The sequence below is a fragment of the Oxyura jamaicensis genome, chromosome 4, assembly GCF_011077185.1.
Source record: "Oxyura jamaicensis isolate SHBP4307 breed ruddy duck chromosome 4, BPBGC_Ojam_1.0, whole genome shotgun sequence".
NCBI lineage: Eukaryota > Metazoa > Chordata > Aves > Anseriformes > Anatidae > Oxyura > Oxyura jamaicensis.
In genome coordinates, this window is record NC_048896.1 from 9,223,313 (window position 1) to 9,249,314 (window position 26,002).

A 26,002-nucleotide genomic window follows, 5' to 3' on the forward strand; every position below is an offset into this window, starting at 1 on the left:
GACCATCACTCATTTTTAGAAAAATACACGCTGAGGCATTTACAGGTTTAAGGAATGTCTTTTACAAAATCAGACAAACTAGCGAGGTTCTTTCATTGAAATAAATACTTTTCTTCCTCCTTTTAAGAGTAATCCTCTCCCCACAGCTGAAATCCATCTTGCAAGTGGCAATTGATTAACATAATGATAAAAGATTTATTAATATATTTCTTAATGTCTGTTGAAATATTTATTTTTTATACCTCATTATAGCATTACTTAGGGATTACTCAAATGTACCAAGTCTTGTCTTAATAATGCAGGGCAAGCCTCAATTACAGAGCATAACACCTGTGAAAGCTGGAAAAGGGAACAAATAGGAAACAGCGTGATGATCTTTGGGCTTAATCCGGCGCACCCACAAGGATTTCTGCATTTCTCAAGCATTAGACTTAAGGTATTACATGTTACCTAAGGTGATAGCTAATATTTTTATGTGCAACGTGCCTAAACAGTCTTTAAAGTAGCTGAGCCCCACCTATAAGGTGAAACTGGGGCAAATGCTAGTTGCCTCCTAATAATAATTTATCTGATATTAAGCTGATATATCGGTTTGGGTTTAGTTTGGAAGGCAGCATTGCCTTTTAACAGTGTCCGAGCATGAGAAATGCTATAGCAGAACTTCATTTTTCTTTTCAATAAGAACCACACTTTTCCTCATTTTGTATGTAGGCATAACCTTTATCACAGCAGATGTGACAGTCTGTTTTACTGAAGGTAGACTGTGAATTTGTTGTGCAGCCTGGCCGGTTGAGAATAACTCCTGCGGCGAGGTTTTGTGCTCTGGTCTCCTGTGGAGAGCTGGAGGTGTGGGGCTTTCCAAAGGTCTGACTTGCAACTTCCCCATAACCTGTCATTATACACAAGGGACTTCAGGCACTGATAACTGCCAGCTGTGTGCTTCAGAACCCAAATCTGCATCCAGCCACTGCAGGGATTGGACTCCTTCTCAAGCAAATGTGGATGCTGGGGCACCCTTGACTTTCAGTTACAGAAATCCTTGGAGGAGGTAGCCTGTTGGGTGAGGAGCCCTGCTTGCTCAGCAGATGCTGAGTGGAAAACTAGGCATTTCTTTTGCTTTTAGGCTTTTGCAGTAATGTCTCTCTGAGGACTAAACCAATAAATCACTGTTTTATAGCTCTTCAGTAGTGTCTCAATTCATCTTTGCACTGGATTGCTAGCCGTGCATTCTCCATGACATCAGATTTTGGCTCTGGCAGCATCACGTATCTTTATCCTTGGCAAATTGAACAGTGTTGATTTATGTCAAAGATGATGCACTATCTTACCTTTTTATCCCAAGCTAAAAGGCTGTGGTCAGTGCAAATGCTGTTCTGTGAGCTTCTCCAAAGGGCAAACCTAGCAAAGCTGCAACTGGAAAGGCTCATGAGGGCACTTGTGTGGGAAGGGACCAGCTGGAGCTGTGGCTTTGTAAAGCCACTGTGCTTTTGTAGATCTCCAAGTAGTGTTACCCTCAGGTCCAGTCACACAGACCCACTTCTTTGTCAGTGTTATAAATCATTGCTCAATGATCTGGCAAAAACTTTTGTCTCCCACATTCCATGGCCACCTCTGGCCAGAATCAGTCTCTCTCACTAGCAGGGTGGCAGAGGACAGTTACTGCTCCTCTCCTTTTCTCTTCGCTGTTATCTAATGTGTGCATGCTCCTGGGCATGTACAGGGATTTCAAAACTTCCACAAGAGGCTGGTTTGCTCTTTTCCCCAATTCAAATTACCTGTTGCTGAACCAACCTATGTAAGAACATCCCCAAATCAAATAATACTGTTGAAATTTAACTCTTCCTGATGTCACTGTCGAATAACTTGCAAATGCCAGTGCATGCTGGGGAAGACCAACCAGGTGTACCTGTAGCTCAGCAGGGAATTGTCCTACTAGCATTTCCTCAATTAAAGCTGTAATTTATAGCTGAACTGCCAGCATCTTCTCTCAGGACATGAAGTCCGACTTCTCAGATAGTGCATCGGCTCGATCCCACCAGTGTCACTTCTGCCTGTAACTGCTTGGGGCAGGTTTTTTTCCTCTGTTGCATTTATGAGGGCAGCAGCCATCTGATCAGGACCTCAGTCAAAACATATTTTATGGGAAATAGCAATGGAGAGAAGTTATTTGATGAGGAGGAACCTCAACCAGTTTGAAAGGCCCCAGGGGAAGCAAAATTCAAAAATTCCCATTGAACAAAAAGTTAAAGTGTTTTAATTTCATGCTCTTTCTCTCTTTCTCTCTTTCTCTTTCTTTCTTTCTCTCTCTCTCTCTCGTCCTTTCTCTTTCTTTCTTTCTGTCTTTCTTTCTGTCTTTCTTTCTGTCTTTCTTTCTGTCTTTCTGTCTTTCTTGTTCCCACAAATGAAGTGGTTCAGCTGTCATCTGCCTGTGGAGACTTGCCCACCCGTTCCTGGGATGATGAGTCCTAGTTCAGGAAGTGCGGAGCTCCGGCAGTCCTCATGTTGCAGGTTACGGGAGCTGGGAGATCTGCAACTTCTGAAACCAGCTGGGATTTTCAAGGCTTTTCCCAGAGAGCCCCCAGCCCTGACCTTGTACGAGGGTGCCCGTGGCACTCCAGGATCCCACGCCAGGATCATTGCATTACCAGCAGCCTTGCCGCAAGCTGGCTGGCAGCCAAGCAAGAGTCTGCCAGAAGTTAGCTGGAACCAGTGGATTTCCACAAAACACTTCAGTTTGCATAAATCAGGGTTCTCTGATCAAAATACATCTTGTGACAGGAAAATCCCTCAAATGCTGGTGTGGGACTGTTTACTATATCCCACGTGCACAATGTGCTTACTTTGCTAACTGGGAGGGGATGTTCAGCCAGATTTCTGCCGTGGGCAGTGAGCAGTTGTCGTCTTCCCTTCCCTATTTCTTCATGTGTATCCTATACACTAAACTGTTCCAGGCTGGCTGTTCAGATGCAGCTGCTTGAAACTTGTTCTCTAGAAACAGGAATATATGCAGGACTTTTTATTCAATTTTGCTGTTCCAGTTTTCTTTTTTTTCTTTTTTTTTTTTCTTTTCTTTTTTTCTTTTTTTTACAGCTAGTGAATATTTTCATCTTGTGCATTACCTGGCTCAAAGGAAAATCCAGAACTGTTACGGTAAGCTGTAACTATGTGATCAGCATTAAATCCCAGCAGCTCATTCTCTGCTGCATTTAGACAAATGGGAGTGGGAGAATTTGTCTGCTTTATATTGTAATTATATTCTGTTGTGTATTTTTGAAACTCAGCATACCTTTGCAGGTGTAATACAGAATATTGTTTTGTGCTTACTAGCATTTCTATGTGAATTTGAAAGAGTTTTCCATCAGTATTTCTTTCTTTTTTAATGGTAATGATGTTTGTGTTCTTGAAATAACTTTGGCTGCTCAGAGAGTTGAAGGTGATGATTGAATTGCAGGTTTACAGACAGACATAATTACACTTTTTTTTTTTTTTTTTTTTTTACTTTACTGTTGCTACAGCTGTTCCATACCCTGCAAGCCACATTCTAGCTGTTTTGAAATCCTTTCTGTGGTCATTCCTAACATAAATGTAAAAGTGTAAAATCCCATATTTTTCCTTTTATGGAAACATTTAAATAGTTTTTAATATAACAAACAGTATCTAGGCTTGTCTTAAATCAGCATGTACTCATTAATAAAAATGTCAGCAGATATCGTTGCAGTCTAAGCGTTCCTGGCGGAGCAGTTTCTCCGATATACTGTTTGCTCTTTTAGTGGGGGGAAGGGAGGTGAAATTCAAATTATTTGCATCTGCAGAGGAAAAATCAATTCAGCACTTTTTCTGATTTTATTTTTTAACTTAAAGAACTTCTTTCTGGTTTGTTTGTCATTGGACCAAACATTGTACCATTGATAAAAGCATCCAGCAATGCACCTTTCAACACCTGTAAGATCTTTATGTAAGAGACACAGAGGCTGGGGCTGGGGCTGTTTGCATTGATCTTCCTGAGCTGTATGAGTATGGGACATGCAAGGCACAGGAGAAGGGGCCGGCATTGCTGTCTACTCCAAAGGCACCCTGTGCTGTAGGAAAACCATCTCCCCCAAGGGTAAATACTGTTTCATATCCAGGATTGCAGCTCAGAGATCAAAGGCTGGTCCGTGATAATGATCTAGAGACTTTGTCCTTTCTCCAGTGTTTGCCAGCTGGCCTGCCAGGCACAGAGACTTCATGCAATGTCAGCTCATCCTGCTGACTCCAGTTGCCAGATCCCACTCATGGGGAGGCAAAAATGAAGCAAGTGGAAATTGCCAGATCCCCTGGCACCAAGGTTAGGGCAGTAAGCTGTACAGAATATCTGTCTTTTACACTTAACTGCTCCCACTGCACAGTGATCACTCCAGAAGGACCTCTGCCAACATCTCTGCTAAACTTTCCAGTACAAGACATTGGATAGAATTTAAAGAAGGAAAGGGAAATTTATTTTGCTTGTCCCGAGGGCTCAGAGGCTTGTGAACGAAAATTCAAATTTTAAAAAAAAAAAAAATGATGAAAAAGCCTTGAAGTTACTGTTATTTTAAGGTGGTCTGAAAGCTGAGATGGAGCACTGGCTCCTGTGGCTCTCAGTGCTGGATCCATCCCTGCTCCATTCCCTGGGCAGGCTGCTGGGAAGTGCTCTGCCCATTGCAGGGCTGTGCTTGTGGGGCTGATCTGCAGTGGGCTGCGCACTGCCAGGCTTGCTTTCCCAGTTTCTGTGAGAGCACTCAGCATGAAAACTTCTGCCTTCATAGCAACTCTTTCATTTGTTTGTTTAATTCTGAAGCAACTTGAAAACGAGCTTGGAACTACTTACTGCTGTTCTGTGAAACCTGGTAGTTTAAACTAGAAAGATTAAAGCACGCAGGCAGAGCACTCATCTATTGTTGGGGGTAAACACTACTGGGAAAAAAAAAAAATGGCAGGATGCCGGGTAGGCGGCCAGAGTGGAGAGAGAGCATGGTGCGACTGACCAGCTGCCTTCATGAGCAAAAGGCAGAAAGTGGCCCTCGCAGGGCTCAGCTGTCCTTAGCAGGGGAGCCCGAGTATGGGGCAGGGTGGGATGTTCCCTCCCTGTAGTATTTAGCACTGAAGTAGCTACTGAAAGCCTGGCTGCTGATTGTCACACAGGGCTAGTGAGCAAGTGGAGAGAGGATTTTATGCAAAGGCACCAGCCTCACACTGGGAAGCAGGTTGGCCAATCCTGCTGCACAGGTAGAAAGTTGTAAATGTCTGCCAGGAAGCTGCCTACTCTTTATCACTCAGCTAGGGTCCATTCTGCATGTTTTTGTTTGTTTGTTTGTTTTTTTATCCAACATAAATTACAGGTCAGTCATGAATAACTAGATAAAATCCAATTCCTTAGGATAAACAAGAAGTCAAGAGAGAAAAGCTCATATTCCCACCTGATCTGCAGACTTCCTCCAGTGCAGCTGCAGAAAACTGACCTGGAGGAGACAGGAGCCCAAATTAGTTCCTACTCTTCCTTTTGGTTTCTGAAGATTTAACATCTGAGGGTCTTAGCACTGGGCTAGACTCACATTTTTCCACAGCAGCCAGCAAATGGAACCTGCTCCTGATAGTTACAGTAACTGCTGCTTGAGCTGGATTCAGCTCCACCAGTATTGTGTGAAGCTTTAAGAGCTGTGCCATTCAGGCAAATTCACTAGATCACCTGGGTTCAAAGCCACATGGAGGGAAGGCTTTGGTCTTTCCTAAGGCAGCTTCAGGGCCAGCTGGGTGCCTGCAGATGCACCTGTGGGGAAGAGGTGGACTTGGTGGGAGGAAATGAAGAGCATTTGTTCTGCAGCTCTTAACGGGCAGCTCCTTGTTCAGTCTTGTACCCAGTATTTGTGGTGCTGGGGTCAGACAGGTCTGTCACAAGCACTCCATTGCTCAGCTGGGTCAGCAAGCATACGTGGGTAGGCTGTTTGTCCCTTCAGCTCCTGCTGAGAGATATTTCAGAGCCTTCCTGTTCCAGAGATAATCTGTAGTTTCTTTTACATTTAGTTTCTTTTTTAATTTCCGCCTGGATATATTTGTGACCAGCTTATTAGCACTTGTTGCTGTGCTGGCTTTCTGTCTTTATTTCAGTGCTTCTCATGAGTCCCTGGTGTATTTACAGGCAAAGTCTGGGCTCTGGCATGCCGGGCTCTGCTCCCGGTCCCCTTCCAGCATGCCTGTCCCTGGCATTCCCTCATCCTCTCTGCACTCCCCTCTTTGCTTTGCACTGAAAGCAAAAATTTCAGTGGTCAGCCGTGCCAGCTCCACAGCAGCTGCCTAGTTGGCTTGCATAATGCAGGCACATTCAAACAGCTGCTGTGCCTTCCTTGAGATGTCCAACCAGGGTTAGTCCCCAACAGTAGTCATCAGCAGACACAGAGGGAAAACTGAGGACTCCACTCACCACAAGGATAAATATTGACACTGGGCACTGCTGAAGAGTCTGGATTCCCTTTATTACTTCCTGGAGTTCCATGGAAGCCACAAGGGTTTAATTTAGTAATGCAAAGAAAGGATTATTCTTGCAACAATCAGTCTGTCGCCACTGCACCATGCTCCTCTTTCCAGCATGTCTCCTGGCATTGATATACCCTTTTCTGTGCAATTCATATTACTACACTGGAGGCAACAGGTCTGTTTTGAATTGCTGATTCTCTTATTCTGGCACCCTGGAAAGAGCTTTTTTAATGCAAGTTGTATAAAAGAGACTTGCCTCCCTGAAACATGAGGCAATTAAGAGGCTTTTATAAGTCATTGATTTTTCTTCCCACTGGCAATAGAAAAACCATCACTTTGGATCAAATGAAACATGCTGTTCAATACCCAAATGTTCTGTTCGTAGCTGGAGCCTTTTATTTTTTATTTCATAGGATAGGAAGCTACTTCTTAACATGAAGCTGAATTGTAAAGTTGAAAGCTTTTATTCTGAACCATCAAATCCCAATATTTTTACATAGGAGGGCCGTGGATTGTTTGACAAAACCAATTTGGCACAAGAGAGATGAACATAGCAAACATATTTTAACCAGAAAGGATTTGGCCTATATTTTTTTACTTGGCTCCAGCAATTGTACCTTTACCATACTCTTTTCAGTTTGCAAGGAGGAGCTTTAGCAAAGATGCTTCTCTCTGTTTATTTCCTCAAATCAAAGTGAATTTTTACATATACACTTTTACTTTTCTGGGTACACCTGCTCAGTGAGTCTGACAGAGGCCAAGGACTGAGCCCAGGGGCTTCTCTGCTCTTCAACATTTCCTGTTCACCCTGGAGATGCCTTTACAAGTTTGCCTTCCCAAGTTTTTGCCTCTTGTTAATTTTGCCCCTGTAGAGCAACTGCAGTGCCTTGGGACTTGGCCAGGCTCCTGGAGGATCAGTGAGTCCTGCTCTGCAGGGAAAGCTCCTGTGAGAAGTTCATGAGCACAAAGTGACCCCAGCAGTTACTCACTGACCTAACAAACCTCCCAGAATCTCAGTCAAATGAATGTGCTGGCAGCACTTCCAAATATGCCTCATGGCAAAGGCAGCCACATCAGGGAGGTGAACAGAAAAAAAACCCCTGCCAATTCAGCCATTGCAGGACACACAGGTGTCTTGCCACAAACCTCAGAAAGCTCTGAGAAGAGGTGGGTGCAGGTCATAGCCGTGGGGAGCTGATCCCAACCACAGGGCTCAGGCCCAGAACGCCCTCCCAGCTGTGTGCAGGGCCAGCACGTGAGCCAGGGAGTCCTTACTGTCACTCAGCAGGCTCTTCTTCCATGAGCTTTTCATAATTTAACCCCTTTTGCAGAATTCTCAGTAAGATGCAAATCACCTGCTTGTCCCTGCCCTGAGCTCAGGGCATGAGGTTCTGTTCAGGCACATGAAGGGCTCTGCCCCGTGTTTCCCTCAGCTTGCCAGGGCATTGCTCTACCTGGGGAGCATGGCACTGAAAAGATCAGTGTAAGCCAAGGTCTGAGCACACAGTGTTACAAAGGTGTGAAGAGCCACCTCCCACTTGCTGTGTGGGCTGTGCTTTGGCTCCACATAGCTGGAAAAGGGCAGGGATCCTCCCCAGCTTGTCCTTGGCTGACCTCCTCCAGCATCAGTCTGGGGATTGCATTAGCACTGTCTGGGGGAGGAACATGGTGTGAGCTTCAGGTACCAGTGCCACAACACATGGAGAGGAAAAGAAAGATGCCTTCAGTTTGCAAGGGGAGCTGGTTTGAGCAGGTGGGGCTGTGAATGTGCAGATGATTTTCAGCACTACTGTGAGCTCGTTGTTCCTCCTTGTGTGCTCCGGTGCTGCCAAGCATAGGCCAAGCCGTCGGCCAAGGCTGTGCAGTGGAGTCCTGTTATTGCAAAGCCTAACTGTGCTTTTTTCCAACCTAATTTTCTCAGGAACTGACCCAGTTCTAGCACTTGGGAACTGGCATTCACCCTACTGGCAAATGTTTCTCATCTGTTTCAAATGATCTGGCCAATGTGACCTTTTCTTCTAAAATAGCTTACACAATGAAAATACATCAATGTTAAAACCTCATCTTGCATAACTCTGAGAGCAAGGCCATACATTTACCAGCAGCAAGGAACTTTTCCCCCTTATTTTGTAGAAAGCAAGGAGGAAACAACCAGACGTGCAATTTCAATGAAGGGAGAACAAACCCATAACCTCCTTTCCCCCTTAAAAAATAAAATATCATTGGATGCTCCAGGCAGCAGGGTCTGTACTACCCATTTCTGCTGCTTGTTGCTTCATAAAGAAGAGCAAGCAGTCATTCACATGGTGATCAACCATGAGCAAAGTTCACAAGGTCTCCTGGCTGTTTTCCAGCCAAGTGCCACCCAAGTGTCAGGACAGCAGTGGGTCACTCACTTCCCGGTTGCCACTTCAGAGTTCCCCTTTTGCAAGATCCCAACAGAACCCAGTGGCCCTCTTCCTTGCTCTTGCATCTCTGCCTTCAAAGCTGCGCACACGCAGCAGCTGGTGTCTCTTCTGGGAGGTAGTTGCTGTAACAAGATATATGGGATCACTTTTTTCCTTAGCACTGCTGGTTGATATGCCTTGTCCAGCTGTGTATGTCTACATGTGTGTGTGTTCCCAGTGGAATCGGGAGGATGACTGGCAGGTAGAAAAGGGCTTGATCCTACCTTTGCTGCTTTGAACATTCTCATTGACTCCAACTGGGAGCAACAACACATTCTTTTGGGTATCGGTTCAAACACTGATAAAACATGTCCTGTACAGGTGCTTTGAGGGCTGTTTTCTTCCTGACGAGAAGTGCTCCTTCTGTTCCTGATACTGTTGTTCATGTTCCTTAGTATGTCATCACCATTTCTCAATATTTCTAAATTTGGCCATGGGAAGATGCGTGCAGCCTCAGCCACAGCCTATTACTTGTCAGGGCACGCGCACTGCAGCTCCACTTTCCAAAACATCTTTTACTGTCCTACATGCAGGGGAGTTGCTGCAATCAATTTCCCTCACCTCACATAAGGCAATAGGGAGATTAACTATTATATTTATTTATTTATTTTTCCTTAAAGGACAGAAATTTGTGTATGGTAGTAGAGCTTTAAGTGGGGGCAAACCAGGTGTGGTGGAAGTACCCAGTCCTTGCAAAGGATGCTGTGGGCTGAACCTAAGGCAGGGCTTGAGCAAGGTGCAGGAGGAGCTGGGAGGTGGGACGGCTCCCTGGATGATGCTGGGAAGGAGGGATAAAGTAAACAGGGACACGAAATGCTCTACGAAGTGTGTGGTGACCAGCTGTGCCGATATAACTAAGAGGCAGAAAAGGATGGAGGGGATGGAAAAGGATGGAGGGAATTTTATGTATTTCCCGTAGGTCCCTGAGCAGCAGGAACAGCTGTCTGTGCTGTGAGTGAGCAGAGCCAGAGAGCTGCAGGGGAGGCCGTGGGATAGCCCAGTCCAGGGCTGTCCCTGTGGGACTAGAGCTGGAGTGCATAGGCCAAGGTGCTGCATGGGGATGGTGCTCCCAGGTGCTGGGGACAGCTGTGCCTCAGCACTGCAGGGGATTAGGTAGCCTCTGGCAGGCAGCCTGTGCTGATTACACCATTTATTTTTAATTTTAATAAATTACTAAAATATTTGAAACGTACCTTTGACCTACTGAGCACAGTTATGGCAACAATTCACTCCAACAGATAATAAATCCTGGCGTGTCCTCCCTAGTGGCTTAACTGCTAGCTTAATAAAGCTTCTGACTGTATGGCAAGTGCTGTAACATTGCAGTGTGATATCTGATCCCTGAAGAGAACACACAGGTGTCTTTAAAGACCCCTGAAGTTGTAAGAAATGCAAAGTCTTTAGCACAGCAGCCATGAGGCTGTGGAGGAGCTGAGGCCTCCAGAGGCCGAAGGGCTCCATTGTACTTAGCAGAGGTCCAGGTAAGAGCTCTTCACTGGTTTTAAATCTTTCTGTGTAAATATTTGCTTATTTTAATTTGCTTTGTGAGCCTATGGAAATATGTTAAAATTAACCATAATTGGAAACAGAGAAAATCTTCTTCCATTAAGATTCATGCTCAGTCCTTGGGTGCTGTTATTCATCAGGTGTGAGTTATATCTGTTGCTTTCACAGCTCTGTAAACCCACTACTATTTTTATCACAGAATCTTTGTACTGAATTATGAGATCTTTCTGAAGCAAAGACCTATACATACATCTCATCTGATGGGTTTTATTGACACAAGCTTTATGTCCTGTTTAACATGTTACAAACTAATTCTACTCGTTTATTCCGACTGGAATTTTCCCTTCTCATTCTACAGTAAAACCAAAAAATTACTGGTATTGTTTACACTAATGTGGAGCACCTGGGAGGATCTGAATTTCATTTGCATTGAAAATTAGCTTCTGAAATTGTGTGTTTTTCATCACTGCCATGTGTTGCCAGTTAGGATTTCTGGTTAATTCATACTCCCTCCCTCGTCCCCCCCAGGGCAACCTGATTCCCTTCTCCTTGTTTAGTGGGATGGGGTCTTTGTTGGTTCAGCCCTCAGATTTCCCAAGCTCTACCAATTTTATATTGTCACACAGCAGCTGGGTGGTTGAGGAGTAGGCATGCCAGAGTACCACCCAGGAGCCAACCTTTGTATCCAAGGATGTGGGGCAACAAAACACCATGTCTGTAATCTGAAATAAGCTCAGGGATGCATTGTGTGTTCCCATGGGTGCCACCGTAATTTTACACAAGCAGAACTTAAGCACTACACATACCTGCATCTCTACCTGTAGCTATTCTATATGTAAAAGTAAAATAAATATGTTATATATATATATATATGGTTATATATATAACCTGTAATGCATGTGCTTTCTGCTAGAGGGAGGCTGGCTGAGATGGTGTGTTCATGGGCAATGATTCCTGCCCCCTCCAGCACGAAGTCTCAAGGAAGGAGGACCCCCCCCAAAAAAAACTGCTCCACACTCCCTCTCACACCCCATCTTCTCTCCAGCAGACCTGCTTGGAAGACAAATCTGTTCGCTTCAAAAATTGTTATAACAAAGAAGACTTCTCACAGACATTGCTAACATCACTTTTTTCTGTTGTTGTTGAAGGATGAAATAGAAAGAAAACCCTTGTGATTTTTTTTTTTTTTTCCTTTTTATTGACCAAATCCTGAAACATGAAAGCTTCACTGGTGACAGTTTAGTAAATTGTGTTTGTTTATTGGATAAAGAAAGTCTCAAGCATTCTGAGTTGGGGTTTTCTAATAAAAAATGACACTCTTTGGAGGCACTCCCTCCAGAAGGAGGGATGACTGACTGGCTGCCTCACTCTTTCCGTAGAAGATGTGCTGCAGACAGTTTGATGACTGCAAACTGACTTTCATTTGGAGAATGTGCTTAGTTAACCAGAAACTATTTTGAATGAAGCTAAAGTCATCCATGTGTTGCTGTCCCCAAAAATTTTTTTTTAAAAAAACAAAACACCATCAACAAAAAAAAACAAACCACAACTCCATTGGGAAATGATTAATCTGTCTTGGTAAATGAGTGAAAAGGCAATTGTTGCTTGTGCACACCCTGCAGACGGAATTCCAGAGCCCCACCGCCGTGTTAAAACATTTCATCTCTGCTTCATTTTTCCAGCCTTCCTATCTGTGCGTCAAAGGACAGCTTTCCCAACACCGCATACTGGCTGCCCTGAACATTTGAAGTCCTTCTGATGGCTCTCCGGAGGATTTACGTTTTCTCCCTGGCACTGGTGTGGGGCTGCATGGCCTCCTCCTCCCAGCAGACAGCAGGTAACTGCAGCACCTGGGCAGGGCTCCTGCTACACGTGTGTTGCATTAGCGCGGGCTCTTTGCAGAGGTAGACCTTCAGCCATGGCTTTTGTTTTGTTACAGCAAGGGGCAGATTTATAAACATGCAATCAATTGCGTAAATATATTGTGTGTTTAGTGGAAACTTCAAAGGGAGCAGAAACTGCCTTTCTTGCACAGTGAATATATCGTTTGATATAGGGCTGTCTTTTATAAACACCACCTAGGGTCACAAATGCTCCTGAGTGTGATTGCAGCTGTACAGACTGTGCATGGTGTAAGAAACACAAGAGTAATTCATAATCTGAGAATAATAATTTCTTATTGTAAGAAATAATGCTCTGAAGGCTGTTGGCCATAGCAGTGGCACTTGAAACTCTCTTGTACTGCTCTGCTGCGTTACGGTCACTGGCTGGGTGCAGTGGAAGCTGGGACTTCACATCCAGATGCTCTCCCTCTTTAGAGGGCCATTTAGCAGGACTGACCCTGCCCTCCACAGCTGGTGTGCACTGGAGAGGTGAAAACATGGCTGGGAGGGCATCGAGAGGCTCCCCACTCTGCCCGCCAGCATGCACAGGAAGCTGCCAGCAAACACGATGCTGCTACTCCAGGTGAGCAAGCGTTGCCTTTAAAATGTGATTCTCAGAACATGAAAGTCACCTGCACCCCTACTCTGGTGCTGACCAAACCAAGAAATGCAGATATAAAAGAGCAGGGGGTACCTCGTAGGCTGCCATTTTCCCACTTGTAAAGCAGGTGGAAAAAAATGAAAAAACCCTCCTGCACAGTGCATGGCAGCGGCAGGAGGCAGCTCTCTTGCACACCTTCGGCAGGAATGTGCCGGCGGTCGGTCATCAAAGCAGTGGTGCTGGAGCCAGAGGGCAGGGCACTGGGAGCGGGATGGTGTGGGGGCTGCAGCTGCCATCCAGCACAGTGGGATATGAGTCACTGCAGGGCAAGCCACACGGAGAAGGAGGTAGTTCTTTCAAGAAACACTCAGGAGCAGCTTTCCTTCAAGGCTAGATGACAAAACAGAGTGCTTTAAGTCCTGTGTTCTGTGTGAATGATGTGAGTGAGATTTGTATGTCCTGTAAGATCGTAAAACTGAGGAACTGCAAGAGGCAGCGTTGACATCTATAAAATAATTGGATTCCAGAATGCAAGTGACATCCTGAAACAAAGATTTTCCATTCCCAGTGAACTTTAATTTTGGTTGAAATTTATTTTGCAATAATTACTGTTTAGAGTTGCTATTGTTTTGAAAAAAAATGTTGCTTATGGAAAACAAAATCAGGATGGAAACAAATTTCAGAGTGTTATTGTTTCCAGAGAAACAGAAATTCCACTTTGGCCTAACCTACTGCTCTCTTGCAAGTTTCATACAAGACTCACAAACAAGGCTAGTAGCTTTTTGCTAGTTTGTATACAGGCAAGGCTCAACCTTCATCCTTGCAGGAGGAAGCTCCCAGTGCTGCTTCCAGCCCTGCCTACAGAGCTTGGCCAGCTGTATGCTCACACATGGTGTGCTGGGGATGTGGGAGTCTTCCCTCGCAGCAACTCTGTCAGCTCTCCGCGTGGGCTGGCCGGTGTGTGATGAACGTCCCTGTTCCTCTCTGTTTCCCTCATTCCTGTGGCCATAAATGGCTTTTCTGGACATGCATTCATTCATTTTTTAGCAGCTGTGCCTCTTTAAGCTCTGTTCCCAGTTTATTGCCAGTGCCACTTCTCCCTTTCCTGGAGCTTTTGCAGGTTTGCAAAGAACCAGCAGATGCAGAAAAAACCCTCACCTTGCCCTCCTCGCTCTGATGCTCCCCCAGAGCCCAGCTTGGGCACTCTTTGCACAGGCAGAGCTGCCTATGCCCCTACTCCCCCCTCCTCTGCCCATGTTGGTAAATCTGTGCCTGCCGTAGGGTAGTGACACCTCTCCCTGGCCTTCTGAGGGGACGCGGGAATGTGCAGGATGACCCTGGATAGAAGGGGCTGCAAGTGCAGGGCCATGCCCCATTGCCTCTGGAGCTGGATCAAGCCCACAGCCATGCTCTGAACCCAGGCTGCATTCACAGGACTCATAGCTGGTGGGAGGCAAAATGTTTTACTTCTTACACAAAAAAAAAAAAAAACACATAAAAGCTCATTTATTTCCCCTCTGAATTGTTATCTATTGTTCCTTGCCCCAGCACCTCCCTAAATGCATTGCCGTGATAACCTTCCTAGTTTGACATCTAACATAACAACCAGTCTCCCAGGGAGCTTTACATGCTGGGAAATGTGGAACCTGAAGACTGCTGCCTGTGAAGTGTTTCATTTGGGAGGGCTTCCTCGGGAGAAATACATCTTTTCGTAATGTTCTCTGTAAACTTTCAAAGAGCACATTAAAGTTTGATTTATATCAATGTCTTCCACTTAAAGGTATTCTCAGGGTTTTCTTTCGTAATGGATTTATTAAAAATAAATAAATAAATAAATAAAGTGTAAATCCTAAGACACAAAAAGGGGGCAGAGAAGGCAGTGCCCTGGAGGCCACACTCAGAGATGTGGCAGCAATGCAAGACTGCCACTGCCAGGAGATGGACGTGCATCATGCAATGAATATGTAGAAACCCAAATGGATAATATCACTGCTAGACAGCATACATGGAGTAAAATGACCTGTTATATAAATTGACTTTGTTTGAACTAATAAAATAGAATGACCTGAACAGCTTTGTTATGTCAATAGCATTCTCAATAGAGAGCTGAGTTTTAGGAAGCATGACTTACTTTGAAATTCATCCAAAATATACTCTGATATATTAACACATGGTAGCAACTTACAATGTTTTAATAAAAGCTATGTTGACTGTAAAAGCACTTTTATTTTTTTAATTTATACCTGACAGATGTCCAGAATAAGAATGATTCTAACTCTTTGCTTTTGTGCTTCTGTATGGTTTTATCTTGTTTCTCTCATTAATCTTCAATAAGCTTGAAAAGAGTATTTAAAGCAAGATGGGTGATTTACCTCTGTTACACTTAAGGAATTTACATTTCTTTGACTGCATGATGTGATCTGTCATCCTATGTTGGTATACGTGCTGGATGCAATGCCAGCAAGGATACTTGTCCTCACAGCTGTTGGTAAATACCACAAGTTATAAGTGAGCAACTAGAGGACTTGAAAGTTCATCCTAGTTATAAGTGAGCAACTAGAGGACTTGAAAGTTCATCCTAGGACAGCAATTCTGTTTACAACAGTTTGAAATTCAAAGATATCGTGGCATTTTTGTCCCTCCTCAATGGTTCTTGACTGTTTTCCCTGAGTATCAGCAAGAACTGTTCTTTTTTGTGTAGGCAGGAGGTGAGGTTGTGCATGTTTGTTGAGTGGAGGCTATTAAACATCCACCCAGCTTCCCTCCGCACCCAGCAGCTGCATTTTTCATTTCACCAAATTTAATGGCTTTTTTTTTTTTTTTTTTTTTCTTTACATCAACAACCTGTTTTACCCTCTGCTTTGTTTTTGATTTAGTTGCTCCCCCGCAAGACCTTCAGATCACTGATCCTGGGCTTTTAGGTTCTCTCGATATAGAGTGGAAACCTCCACCCAATGTACAAACCTTCAATGAGTGCACAGTAAAATACAAGTTTGAATACCGTAACACGGGTGATAGAGAATGGAAGGTAAGAGAACATAGTTTACTCCTTTTGTATTGCTACTGTTCTGCCTTTATTTCTTGTACAGGTTTGTGTTTGCATTTAAGGGAGCAGCAGGACAGTGGTAAAACAGCAGTTCCAACTTCCCATGAAAAAGGAGGGCAGACTCCATTCCATAGGGCCGGTGCTTTGAAACTTTTGCCAGACAGGAATGTGCTTTGAAATTTCACAACATCAGAAGTGAGAATTAGAAAAGGGGCTATTTGTATCAGGGGGTGAGGCCCTTACTGACAAAAATAATAAAGTGATATCCAGTAGCATTCCTCATTGTAAAAGGCACTATACTTTTTAGAAAGTCTTTACAAGCATTTGAACTGGAACTCAGGCAACATTAACATATCCTTAGGGTTGCAGCATGATAAATAATTACCAGATTATGTTTCATTAATCATCCCAATGCTTTAACATTCCTTTCATTCAGAAGAGTGTTTTTAATTGACATTTACTTCTGTTTTTTAGATATGTTTGACTGTAGTTCAACTCTATGATAAAACTGTCGGTCTTACTGATATGTAGCAGGGCAACAGCAGACAGACACAGTACAGGAAGGATTGTTGAAACATTTGTGCAAGTCTTTAGGAGAGGGAAATGGACCAGGGCAAGGAGAAACCTAGTGACAGGCTGCTTGGTTGGCACATGGTACTGAGGAGTACCAAAAAAATCCTTTCAGTTTCCTGAAAGAGAAGATTTTGCACAACCATAATGCAGGAGTGTTAGAAAGCTCATCAGGTCAAGAGACTAAAGAGAGAGAGAAGAAGCAGGCATACCAGATTAGCTGTATTGTGGACCCTGGCCTCTTTCTGTGAATGGTTTCTGCAGGTCCTGTGTGAGCTGTTTGTCTGCTTCATCCACCCAAGGCAGCAAAGCCAAGGCTGCCAGGCTGCGTTCAGCCACCAAACAAAGGCTTTGAGCCCAGCTATCCTTTGGAGCTTGAATGAGGGGAAAAGCACAGAGACTCCCTCCCTGTTTCAGCTGGAGATTGCAGTTGCCAGCACATGAAAGTTGCTCTTTGTGTGCAAGTCATGCTTTGATCCATGCAGCAGCATGCAGCTGTGCAAATTCTTCCATGAGGATTTTAACTGACATTTAAAAAATGCAATATATATATATTTTTTAAAGCAATTAAAAAGACCATGTAAGAATTCTCTGAATCACAAGTAATAAAAGTGTTTACAAAGTAGATCCAAAAGAGAGAAATATGTCACCTTGGACACCCTGCCAAAATCTGAGTGCCAGATAAGGTCATACAGAAAAGTTGGTTTAAAAAAAAAAAAAAAAAAGTAAAAAAAAATCTATGGGAATATCAGAGAAAGCAAGAGTCAGCAATGTCTGGTAGAAACACATGGCTCAACAGGGCTTAAGAAGCCCTGCGACTGCTGATGAAAGCCCAGCTGTGGGCTCTCCCACTGCTCCAAGTTCCTGTTGCAGCAAACGTGTTCACTTTACAGTCTGTTAGTGTTTGGGTCAATATGACGCCTTCTCCCTCTTCTCTTGCTGCAGCTCTTGCCAACTTACTTTTTCTTGATTAAGGGAAGGGTGAGTAATCCTGAGGCAAAAAGAAAAATCTTTAGAGGGAATGCTCATAAAGCTGTCTCCCAGTAGGCTAACCATGGGAGTGCAGCGTCACCTGGCTTCTGCACCAGGACAGGATGCTGGCCTAGCCCTGCTGGCTGTGGTTGCACTTTCCTATGTGAACCATCACTTACAAGAACAAATTCCTCATGATACAGCTTGCTTCTGTTTCTGATTACCTCAATTCCTGAAAAAAAAATGGATTTATGTCAGTGTCCTTAGACCTTCCTGGGTGCTCCTGGCTGGTGGGAATGCCTTGATGTCCAATCTTCTTTGTCATTGGGGTGGAGGGTCTCAAAGGCAGTGAGGATGTGCAGCACAAGCAACAGAAGAGTGGGTTGTACAAGAGTGCCTGAAAAGCACTTGGTAGGAGAAGCAGGGTTAAAAGGAAATGAAACATTAAAACATATGGAACGAGCCTACTCTCAGCTAGAGTTAGCAATGGTAGGTAATTCTGCAGCTCAGTGACAAAAGAGGTGCTTATAAAGTCTATCTTTCAACCAGGTTATTTTTACTAGGAAACTAAAATTCAGAGTTGGATTTGACCTCAGCAGGACTGCTGAAGTGAAGGTACAGACCCTGCTTGAAGGACGGTGTACCAATGACGTGGAGGTTCAGAGTGAATGGATTTATGCTACCTTTCAGGTCCCATTGCAAGGTTAGGAGCAGCCTTCTGTACCTGGTGCAGCTTCACACTTTGCATGAGCCTGTTGCATGAAGCACTGTTGGCCTGAGGGTTGCTGGATGGCTAAGCCATTGCAGGGCTGGTTGAGGGCATCTCAAGACATCTCACTGCTGTCTGTGGCTGTGGTTGTGCTTACTGGATACCTGGGGCTCATTTCTGAAGGTACTGCAATGAGTCCCCTGCCATCAGGTGTTAACAGGCCATGGGAAGAGGTAGAACCAGAACCAGCATCTCCTGCCTCTTTCTCTTTGCTGCAAGACTCTGTCCTTACCTTGTCTCTTGCTGGGTTTCCCTGCAAGAGCTCCACTGCTGAATGACGGGGTCAGCTACACATATTTCTGCTCTAACCACAGCAAACTGAGTTTTATGTGAAACAGAGCACTTGGCAGCAAAACTAATGATTATGACTGGCCTTCTTTGTCTTTTGACTGCAGCACACAATTGTTCAAAGTTGTAAAATTGTATTTCTGACTGGTGTTTGTTATACTGGTTATTTTCTTCTCATTTCACAGGAAAGCTGGAATCAGAGGTTCAGAATTTTCATTGCATCTATCATGACTGGGAATACCTTGAGTGCACTTGGCAACCAGGTCTCCTCGCTCCTCGCGGTGTACATTATGGTCTATATTACTGGTATGTATCAGCAAAATAGAAAAACAGCCAGACAGCAATCAAGTGAACCTCACTTTGAATCACTCAGTGTACTAAAATGGAAAATATGCTTTTATGTCTGGCAAAGCTGTTACATTATCCACCTAGAATAACACTCCCAGCAACATGTGCCTTCTGTCAGGGAAATCCCCAAACCCTGCTTCTTCCCAGCCCCTCTCCAGGAACTGTGTCCAGCATAGAGAGGAGAGAGCAGGCTTTGGGGCATTTTTGCTCAAGGCAAGGTGGGACACACACGTCTTCCTCAGCCCCATACTGGGAGTTGTCACTGTGTGCATGGCAGCAGCCTGACTCCACAGTTCTGGGCAGCCTTCCTTAAAATCCATTGCTGATCTTAAATGAGCAGTTCCTTTTGTCTTCCTTCTACTTTCCTTTTTATACACCTGCATGAAGTGCTTTCTGCATGTTGGCCATCATGAGGCCTTGTGCTTTTCCTTCACTCCATATACCTTGGCCATTCTGGCCATGCATTTATCTCGGTCATAATACATTTATCTCTATTGCATAGGATTAGGCAGGCGGTTACAAGGCTCAGTGAACCATATGTGAAGAGCAGGCACTCTTGGCACTAACACTTTTAATTCTCAAATATATTTTCATACAAGCAAATCTCATCCAAGCAAAAGAGCTGTCTAGAAGTAGTAATAATCCATGCTTCTCAGTTATTTCTTTTATACTACTGCCTAATGACTCTTCTGCAAGAAAAATTAAGCTGGACTTAAGTGTTTTTAGATAAACTAAATGCTTCACTTGTGCTTCATTTCCTGTGACACTATGGTAAAGATGACTAGTTAGGAAATCATTTGGTTTCATGCCTTTGGGCTACTTGTAAAGAAAAGCATAACTGCTTTATAAAAATAGTTTCTGTGTGACTCTTGGAAATGTTCTTCGAAACAGGAACGTTGATTTAAAACAATTTTACAAACTACAAAGGTCTGCTTGAAAAAAAACAACATGGAGCTGTATGATTTGTTGCTAAAGACAAACAAACTCCAAACCCACAAAAAAAAAAAAAAAAAAAAAATATTTAATTGCCTCTAACAAAAACAGGCATTTGGATCTGGGTCCCATTGTATAACAAGAATGGGTGGGAACACCGCCCTGGTAGCCTTTGATCCCTTTGAGTTCACTTCTATAGCACTATCAGATGAGGTTTTTCCCACATCATGATGTGGAGACTTTTATTAGGCGTAGGATACAGAGGCCAGATTCAGCCCTACCAAAATAGAGATAACCCAGCAGGAACATTAAAAAGGTGATAGGAAGCCCCAGGCAGTATTTCCAGGATGGGGCCAGCTTTGGGAAGTAACCACCAGAGACAGGAGGCAGTCTGGGAGGACAGGGTTACTGTTTCACAATCACTAATAAGCAGCAAACCCTTTCTTTGATCCCACCTCCTAGGTTTCCATTACACAACTGCTTGTATGCAGAGGACCTACCCACACTCAACCATAACAGCTTGTTACTGCTAGCACGCTCACATTCATGGCACATGTCATCTGCCACAAACCGCTGCATTTTGGCATGGGAGCAGACCTTTCTCTAACTCCAGAGCCAGTGGCTGCTTGAAGATGGGTGTCTTCGTGAGCTGGGGCCAGAGCCTGCCCCTGCTCACTCATGCAGTGGCCCCTGATGAGGTCCCTTGTGCTCCAGCAGAGGGCTTGTAGAGAGGTTGCCACAGCCTATAAAAACAAACCTGGGAAAAAAATGTATGCATTTTAATTTATTTTCTCCTCCCCCCAACACTTTTCCCGTAGCAGGAGTCCAGGTGAGAGGATGCATAACACTGTACTTTGAGTCACTTGTGGCAGGCAGAGGGTGGGTGGGGCACAGGAGATGATTATGGTTTAGGTTCATTTGCTCCTATCCAATTGTTCTTATTAAAATAATTAAGTAAATAATAATAAAGTATTAACTGCCATTGTTTTTATTATTTTTTTTCTTTCCACTTTCCTAATAACACTGCTAGGTATGAGGGCCTGGACCATGCAGTTCAGTGTGATGACTACATCCAGGACCACGGTATAAACATTGGCTGCATGCTGCAGAACCTGAGCCAGGCAGAATATAAGGATCTGAGCATTTGTGTCAATGGGTCAGCAGCAGCCACCCTGCTGAGGCCGTTGTATGCCACCCTGCGCCTTCACAACCTAGGTAAGGCCGGGAGGAAAGCAGCAGGGCTCTGGAGACCTGTACGGCCAGTGAAGGCTCACACCTTGCATGAGGGGGCTCAAAATAAAGTGTGTTCTTGAAAATGGACGGGTTTCCACCAGAGAAGGCACTGTGGCATGTGGCCTGCATGACCTGCCTCCACAAGTGTCTGCAGGAAGCGGCACTGCTCAGTGCCCACCCTGCAGTTTCAGTGGGTGCTGCGGAGTGCTGCGCTCAGCAGCTGGATGACTCAGGACATAAGTGGTCTGCTGGGCAGACAGCAGAGCAGCTTTGGTTTTTTTTGGTCCAAGCAGCAGAACTGCAAATGCGGCTTTATTTCCTCTGACTGGAATTGAAGCTGCTGCTCTGCTCCTGCAAGCTCAGGAGAGGTCTTTGGGCATTGCTGTTGAAAGCAAGCTAAGGGCAGGGGAGAAGTGTAAAGTGCAGTAGGGTCTGCTAGAGACACGTGAACAGAAAGCAAAGGTGGATTTGAAACCTGTCACAGATGGGGAAAGAAAACAAAGTGCAGCATGAAGCATAACCTTTTAGACAGATTTGCTTTTCGCTAGGGCACTTCTTATGTTGATGTTATTTGCCCACATGTAAATATCAGGGGATAAACAGCTAGTCCTACAGTTAATCCACTGGGCTAATAAGCAGGATTTCTGGATTCGGTTAGGGCTTCCATGTGCTTCTTGTGTGGCTTTGGCCATATGACATATTCCAAGCCTTTCCTGGGATGCAGAGTCTCAGGACAACACTACTGAGGTACCTCACTACAGGGCCCCAAATTGTCTGTTTGCTCCCTGAGGAAAGTGTGCCAAGAACATTGCTTAGAAGCTGGCATTTTGAAACACCTGCATCACATCGCAGACCGAGGCACTAGCTCTGGCCATGTCTCAAGTTAAAATAAACAACCCAGCCTCTAGGTGAGGTCCTTGCTCCTGTAGCATCATGGCTGATAGGTGCTCAAAAATCCCATCAGCGGGGAAAAGGGACAGAGGCTGGTGGTTGATTACCTGAAGTCATTCCCACCAGGATGTGTCTGATGGCACCTCTTGACCTTTTCTTTTCTTTGGGGGGGGGGGCGGGGCCCCAGCAAAGCCCTCACCCCCCAAGCAGCTGGTGGTTTCCATGTCTGCGTCCGAGGAGCTCCGCGTGGTGTGGAGCCCACCAGGTGGCGAAACGCCGCCCCAGTGCCTGGAGTACGAGGTCCAGCTGGCAGAAGAGCAGGGGAAGGCCAAGACTGCCTGGGCGGTAGGGACCACACACCCCTGCCAGCACCCTGCCCCAGGGAGGGGAGGTGGGGGCACTGCCAGCGGTGGGGATGCATGCCAGGAAAGCAGAGTTTGCACCAAACCAGGGAGAGAACATTCACTGCCCTGCTCGTGGACTGTGCAGAGCCCCTGGCTGGTGCTGCTGATGGTGGAAGCTGACCAGCTGCTTCTCTGCGTGTGTTGGTGCTTAGCACCCTGACCCTTCAGCTGCAGTGATTGCCTTAGCAGTAACAGAGGCCAGCGTGAGTTTCTGAGCAATATCTTTCTAAGGCCTCCTGCCTGTTACCTCAGGAAGTCTTAACATAAATTTAAAGAGTGTTTTGGAATGTCTTCCTGAACCTGGCAGCACAGCTTGGTCCAATGAAACTATAAATCTAATCTCTCCAAAGAAGTGTCCTGGGACACAATGGATCTTTCATACGTAGTGCCTTTTCCTTCTGTGTCATTTAGTTGCAGTTTTGATAGCAAAAAATGGCAATAATTATTGAATCATTTAATGTCTGAAGGACTTTTTCTTTCTTTAATTGTCATATCCTACATATGAGTGTTCATAATTAATTTCATGAAAGATTCCATAAATTAACAGATATGAACTGTGACATACACACTTGGGCCCCCCCCCCCCCCGAACATATCTGTTTTCAGGTTTATCTGCATTATCATCTTTCTGGCACTAGCTGGTCTGCTATTATGAAACCATTCAAAACTGTTAAAAAGTAATCCAGGGATCTGCAAAGCCTGGGGGGCATGTTCAGAAACATCAGGTCATGCCAGACAGCTACCGGTGGCGGCACATAACTCCTTGCCATTTGTTCTCTATTTTCTTTCTCAGTCTGTGTCAACCCAAATGGAGACTGCTTTTACTATTTCCAGAGCAAATCAAAGCAGCATTTCATGTGTCCGTGTCAGGGGGAGAACAAATAATTTCTGCGCCGACCAGGGCTTCTGGAGTGAATGGACGCAGGAGTGTTTCTCTGGTAGGGAACCAAAAGTAACTTTTATTTTATTTTATTTTATTTTATTTTATTTTATTTTATTTTATTTTATTTTATATTTTATTTATTTTATTTTTTGTCTGTAACAAATAAATTAATATATGCAGGGTAACAAGCTTTCAAGAGGTAATATGACCTGTTCTGGAATGTAGCAATTTCTTATTTGGTATCATTTATCTTTGCAGTGTCCAGAAAAGAGGACAAGCAGCTATTTATTCTCATTCCAGTCATTCTGAGTTTGTCAAGTAGCCTCATAATATTTATGTTGATTGGTCAGTGCAAGAAAAGGTAAGCATTACATCAGCCTTTCCGTGCAATGTGCTTTTACATGGTGTGTCAGACTATGGCTGCAAATTAAACAAGGTATTAAATACTAAGAGACAAAAACATCAACAGATGAGCTAAGATTGGACACTAAACAACAGCTTATTTTTGGGAAGCAACCTTGTAACTGGGACATTTCTGACACAAAATGCCTCACAACAACCCATAAAATCATCAGGGACCCGAAACCTGGTCATACAAAACCAGTCTGCTTCTATTAAATGCAGCAAAGTTACTCACAGCATAAGTAATGCCACTGTCTTGCTCCAAACCACTCAGACAGCAGAGACTTGTTCTGGTTGTGTTTCAGAAGTGCTGTTTTTCTGGGCTGAGGCCTCATTCTCTTTGCATTGTTTGCATTCATCTGAATGTCACTGGCTGCACCTGGAGAAAGCAGACACAGTGAATGGTCCCAGATTGTTAGTACTGATGGCATTTTCTTCTTGCCTGAAGGATCATTTAGAGAGAATTGATCTCCTGGTACTGATAATATTATCTTTTCCTTATGAAAAAACAGGGTAAGCAAATAGAAAGCTTTTCTAATAAGCTCTTTAAGTTTGCAAAAAAAAAAAATAAATCTTAAAAATCTTAAGTTGTAGAGAAAAATCTCCACGTTGTTCTGAGAGAGGGACTAACCCAAATTTTATACTTGAATGCATGGAGTCTGGGACACCTTTCAAATCTTATGGTTTGTGAACTTTGAACAAAGTGTAGATGCTAGCAAGAAATCAGTGGGAAGCAAATGCTTCCTGCGTTGACACTGTGATGTGTGAAAGGGATGCCATTGTGTGTCCCCCGTTGTCTTGGTGCTGTCAATAACTGTCTGTGTCCATTGCAGAACCCCAGCAGGAAAAGCAATGCACACGTCAGTGGGATGCTAACTCTGCTCACAATTGCTGTACCACTTGTGTTTGAAGGATTGCTCTCAGAACATCATCCCAAGGATGGCTGAGAAGCCCAGAGCTTTCTAAAGTCCAAGTGAGTCTTCCCTGCCTGCTGCCATTTGTGAGGCTGGCTGTCGCAATGCATGTCCTCAGCAGACCTAGGAAAACATTGGAGGAGCTGTAAGCTGACTGGAGCAAACTGTTTCTGATAACAGGACAAAGGACAAAAAGGAGGCATGAAAACTGCAATGAATAAAGATAACACATTCCTCTGAGTTTTTTTTTTTTTTTTAAGGACTCCAGAAATCTGTCAGCAGGACATACACTGAAGGGCAACACCTCACACAAAGCTAGGTACAAATGCCTGCATGCAGCCACTGCACATTACTCTTCTTCTCACCACTTCTTAGTCTCCATCCCTCAGTGTGGTGATAGCATTTAAGTGCTGAGCCTGAGCTAACTGTATTTATTTTACTAACTGATATGCCTTAGCTGTTGCAAAGCTGAAGTGGGGAGGCCTTGAGAGGAATTTTTGCTGTAAAAACTCACAGCCACAGCCACTGCAAGGGACAGATGGTGACAAGGAGAAGTGGAGGGTTACTCTTGCAAAGGCAGTAAGGAAATTTCTCTAGGAAGCAGGCGCAGGTAGTAGAATTCAGTGAAGCACCCAGGATGTCTCTTAATACCATGCACTCAGCTGATGAAATTACTGATCGACTTTTAAGGAAGTCCCCCCGATAATGACTACAAAACAATACAAAAACAAAACAAAACAAAACAACAAACAAACAAACAAACAGTTCTCAAAGCCTGGCTCTGTTTTCTAATTTTATTTTTGTCAGGAAAATGAACCAACTAACCAACTCAACCCCCTATGTTTATTGTGCTTTCATTTCATCTAAACAACCTAGAAAACACATCTTGCAGGAGCATTTACTCAAGACGGGAATTTCTGGTGAACAGAGGCATCTCAAAGGGAAAATCAAGTTTGCATCAATCAGCTATGTAAAGAGCCACGTTAATCCAACCAGTCACAAATCAACACAGCAAGCACTGTTTTACACATCCAAGTGCAAAATTATTCAATCACTATCTGCTGCTTCCACTGCTAAGCAGGCAACAACCCAGTGTTATCTGGGGACACATCAAAGAAGGCAAACACCAGGAAAAAATTGGTCTATGCACAGATTGGAGCAGAAATGAAGCTTACCAATTGCTGATATTTTGATGACAAACTAATCTACTCTTTACTGCCTCCTGGGGCTTCTGGCCAGCCAGCATGGGATGGTTTTAAATTTAGAAAATACTGGTGAGCAAGCAACCAACATCGGAAATACTGTGTTTTACTTTGATGAGTGAGCACATTAGTGGTTGGAGAAGGGACCTGGACTTGGCAACGCACCGACTGCTCTGACAGAGAAGGTGAAAGGAACCACAAGAGCAGGAAGTCAGCAG

At 44.3% G+C, this 26,002-nt stretch overlaps 1 protein-coding gene across 1 annotated transcript; it reads left to right on the forward strand.

Moving 5' to 3' along the window:
- The first annotated feature begins 2,715 nt into the window (after positions 1 to 2,715).
- On the forward strand, positions 2,716 to 24,822 carry IL13RA2 (interleukin 13 receptor subunit alpha 2). Its single transcript, XM_035325522.1, has 10 exons — positions 2,716 to 3,150; positions 12,128 to 12,282; positions 15,806 to 15,957; positions 18,067 to 18,220; positions 18,760 to 18,880; positions 20,886 to 21,070; positions 22,167 to 22,324; positions 23,177 to 23,321; positions 23,525 to 23,627; positions 24,502 to 24,822. The coding sequence occupies exons 2-10, from the start codon at positions 12,204 to 12,206 to the stop codon at positions 24,542 to 24,544; spliced, it is 1,140 nt and encodes a 379-aa protein (XP_035181413.1). The 5' UTR covers positions 2,716 to 3,150; positions 12,128 to 12,203; the 3' UTR covers positions 24,545 to 24,822.
- Positions 24,823 to 26,002: the final 1,180 nt, after the last annotated feature.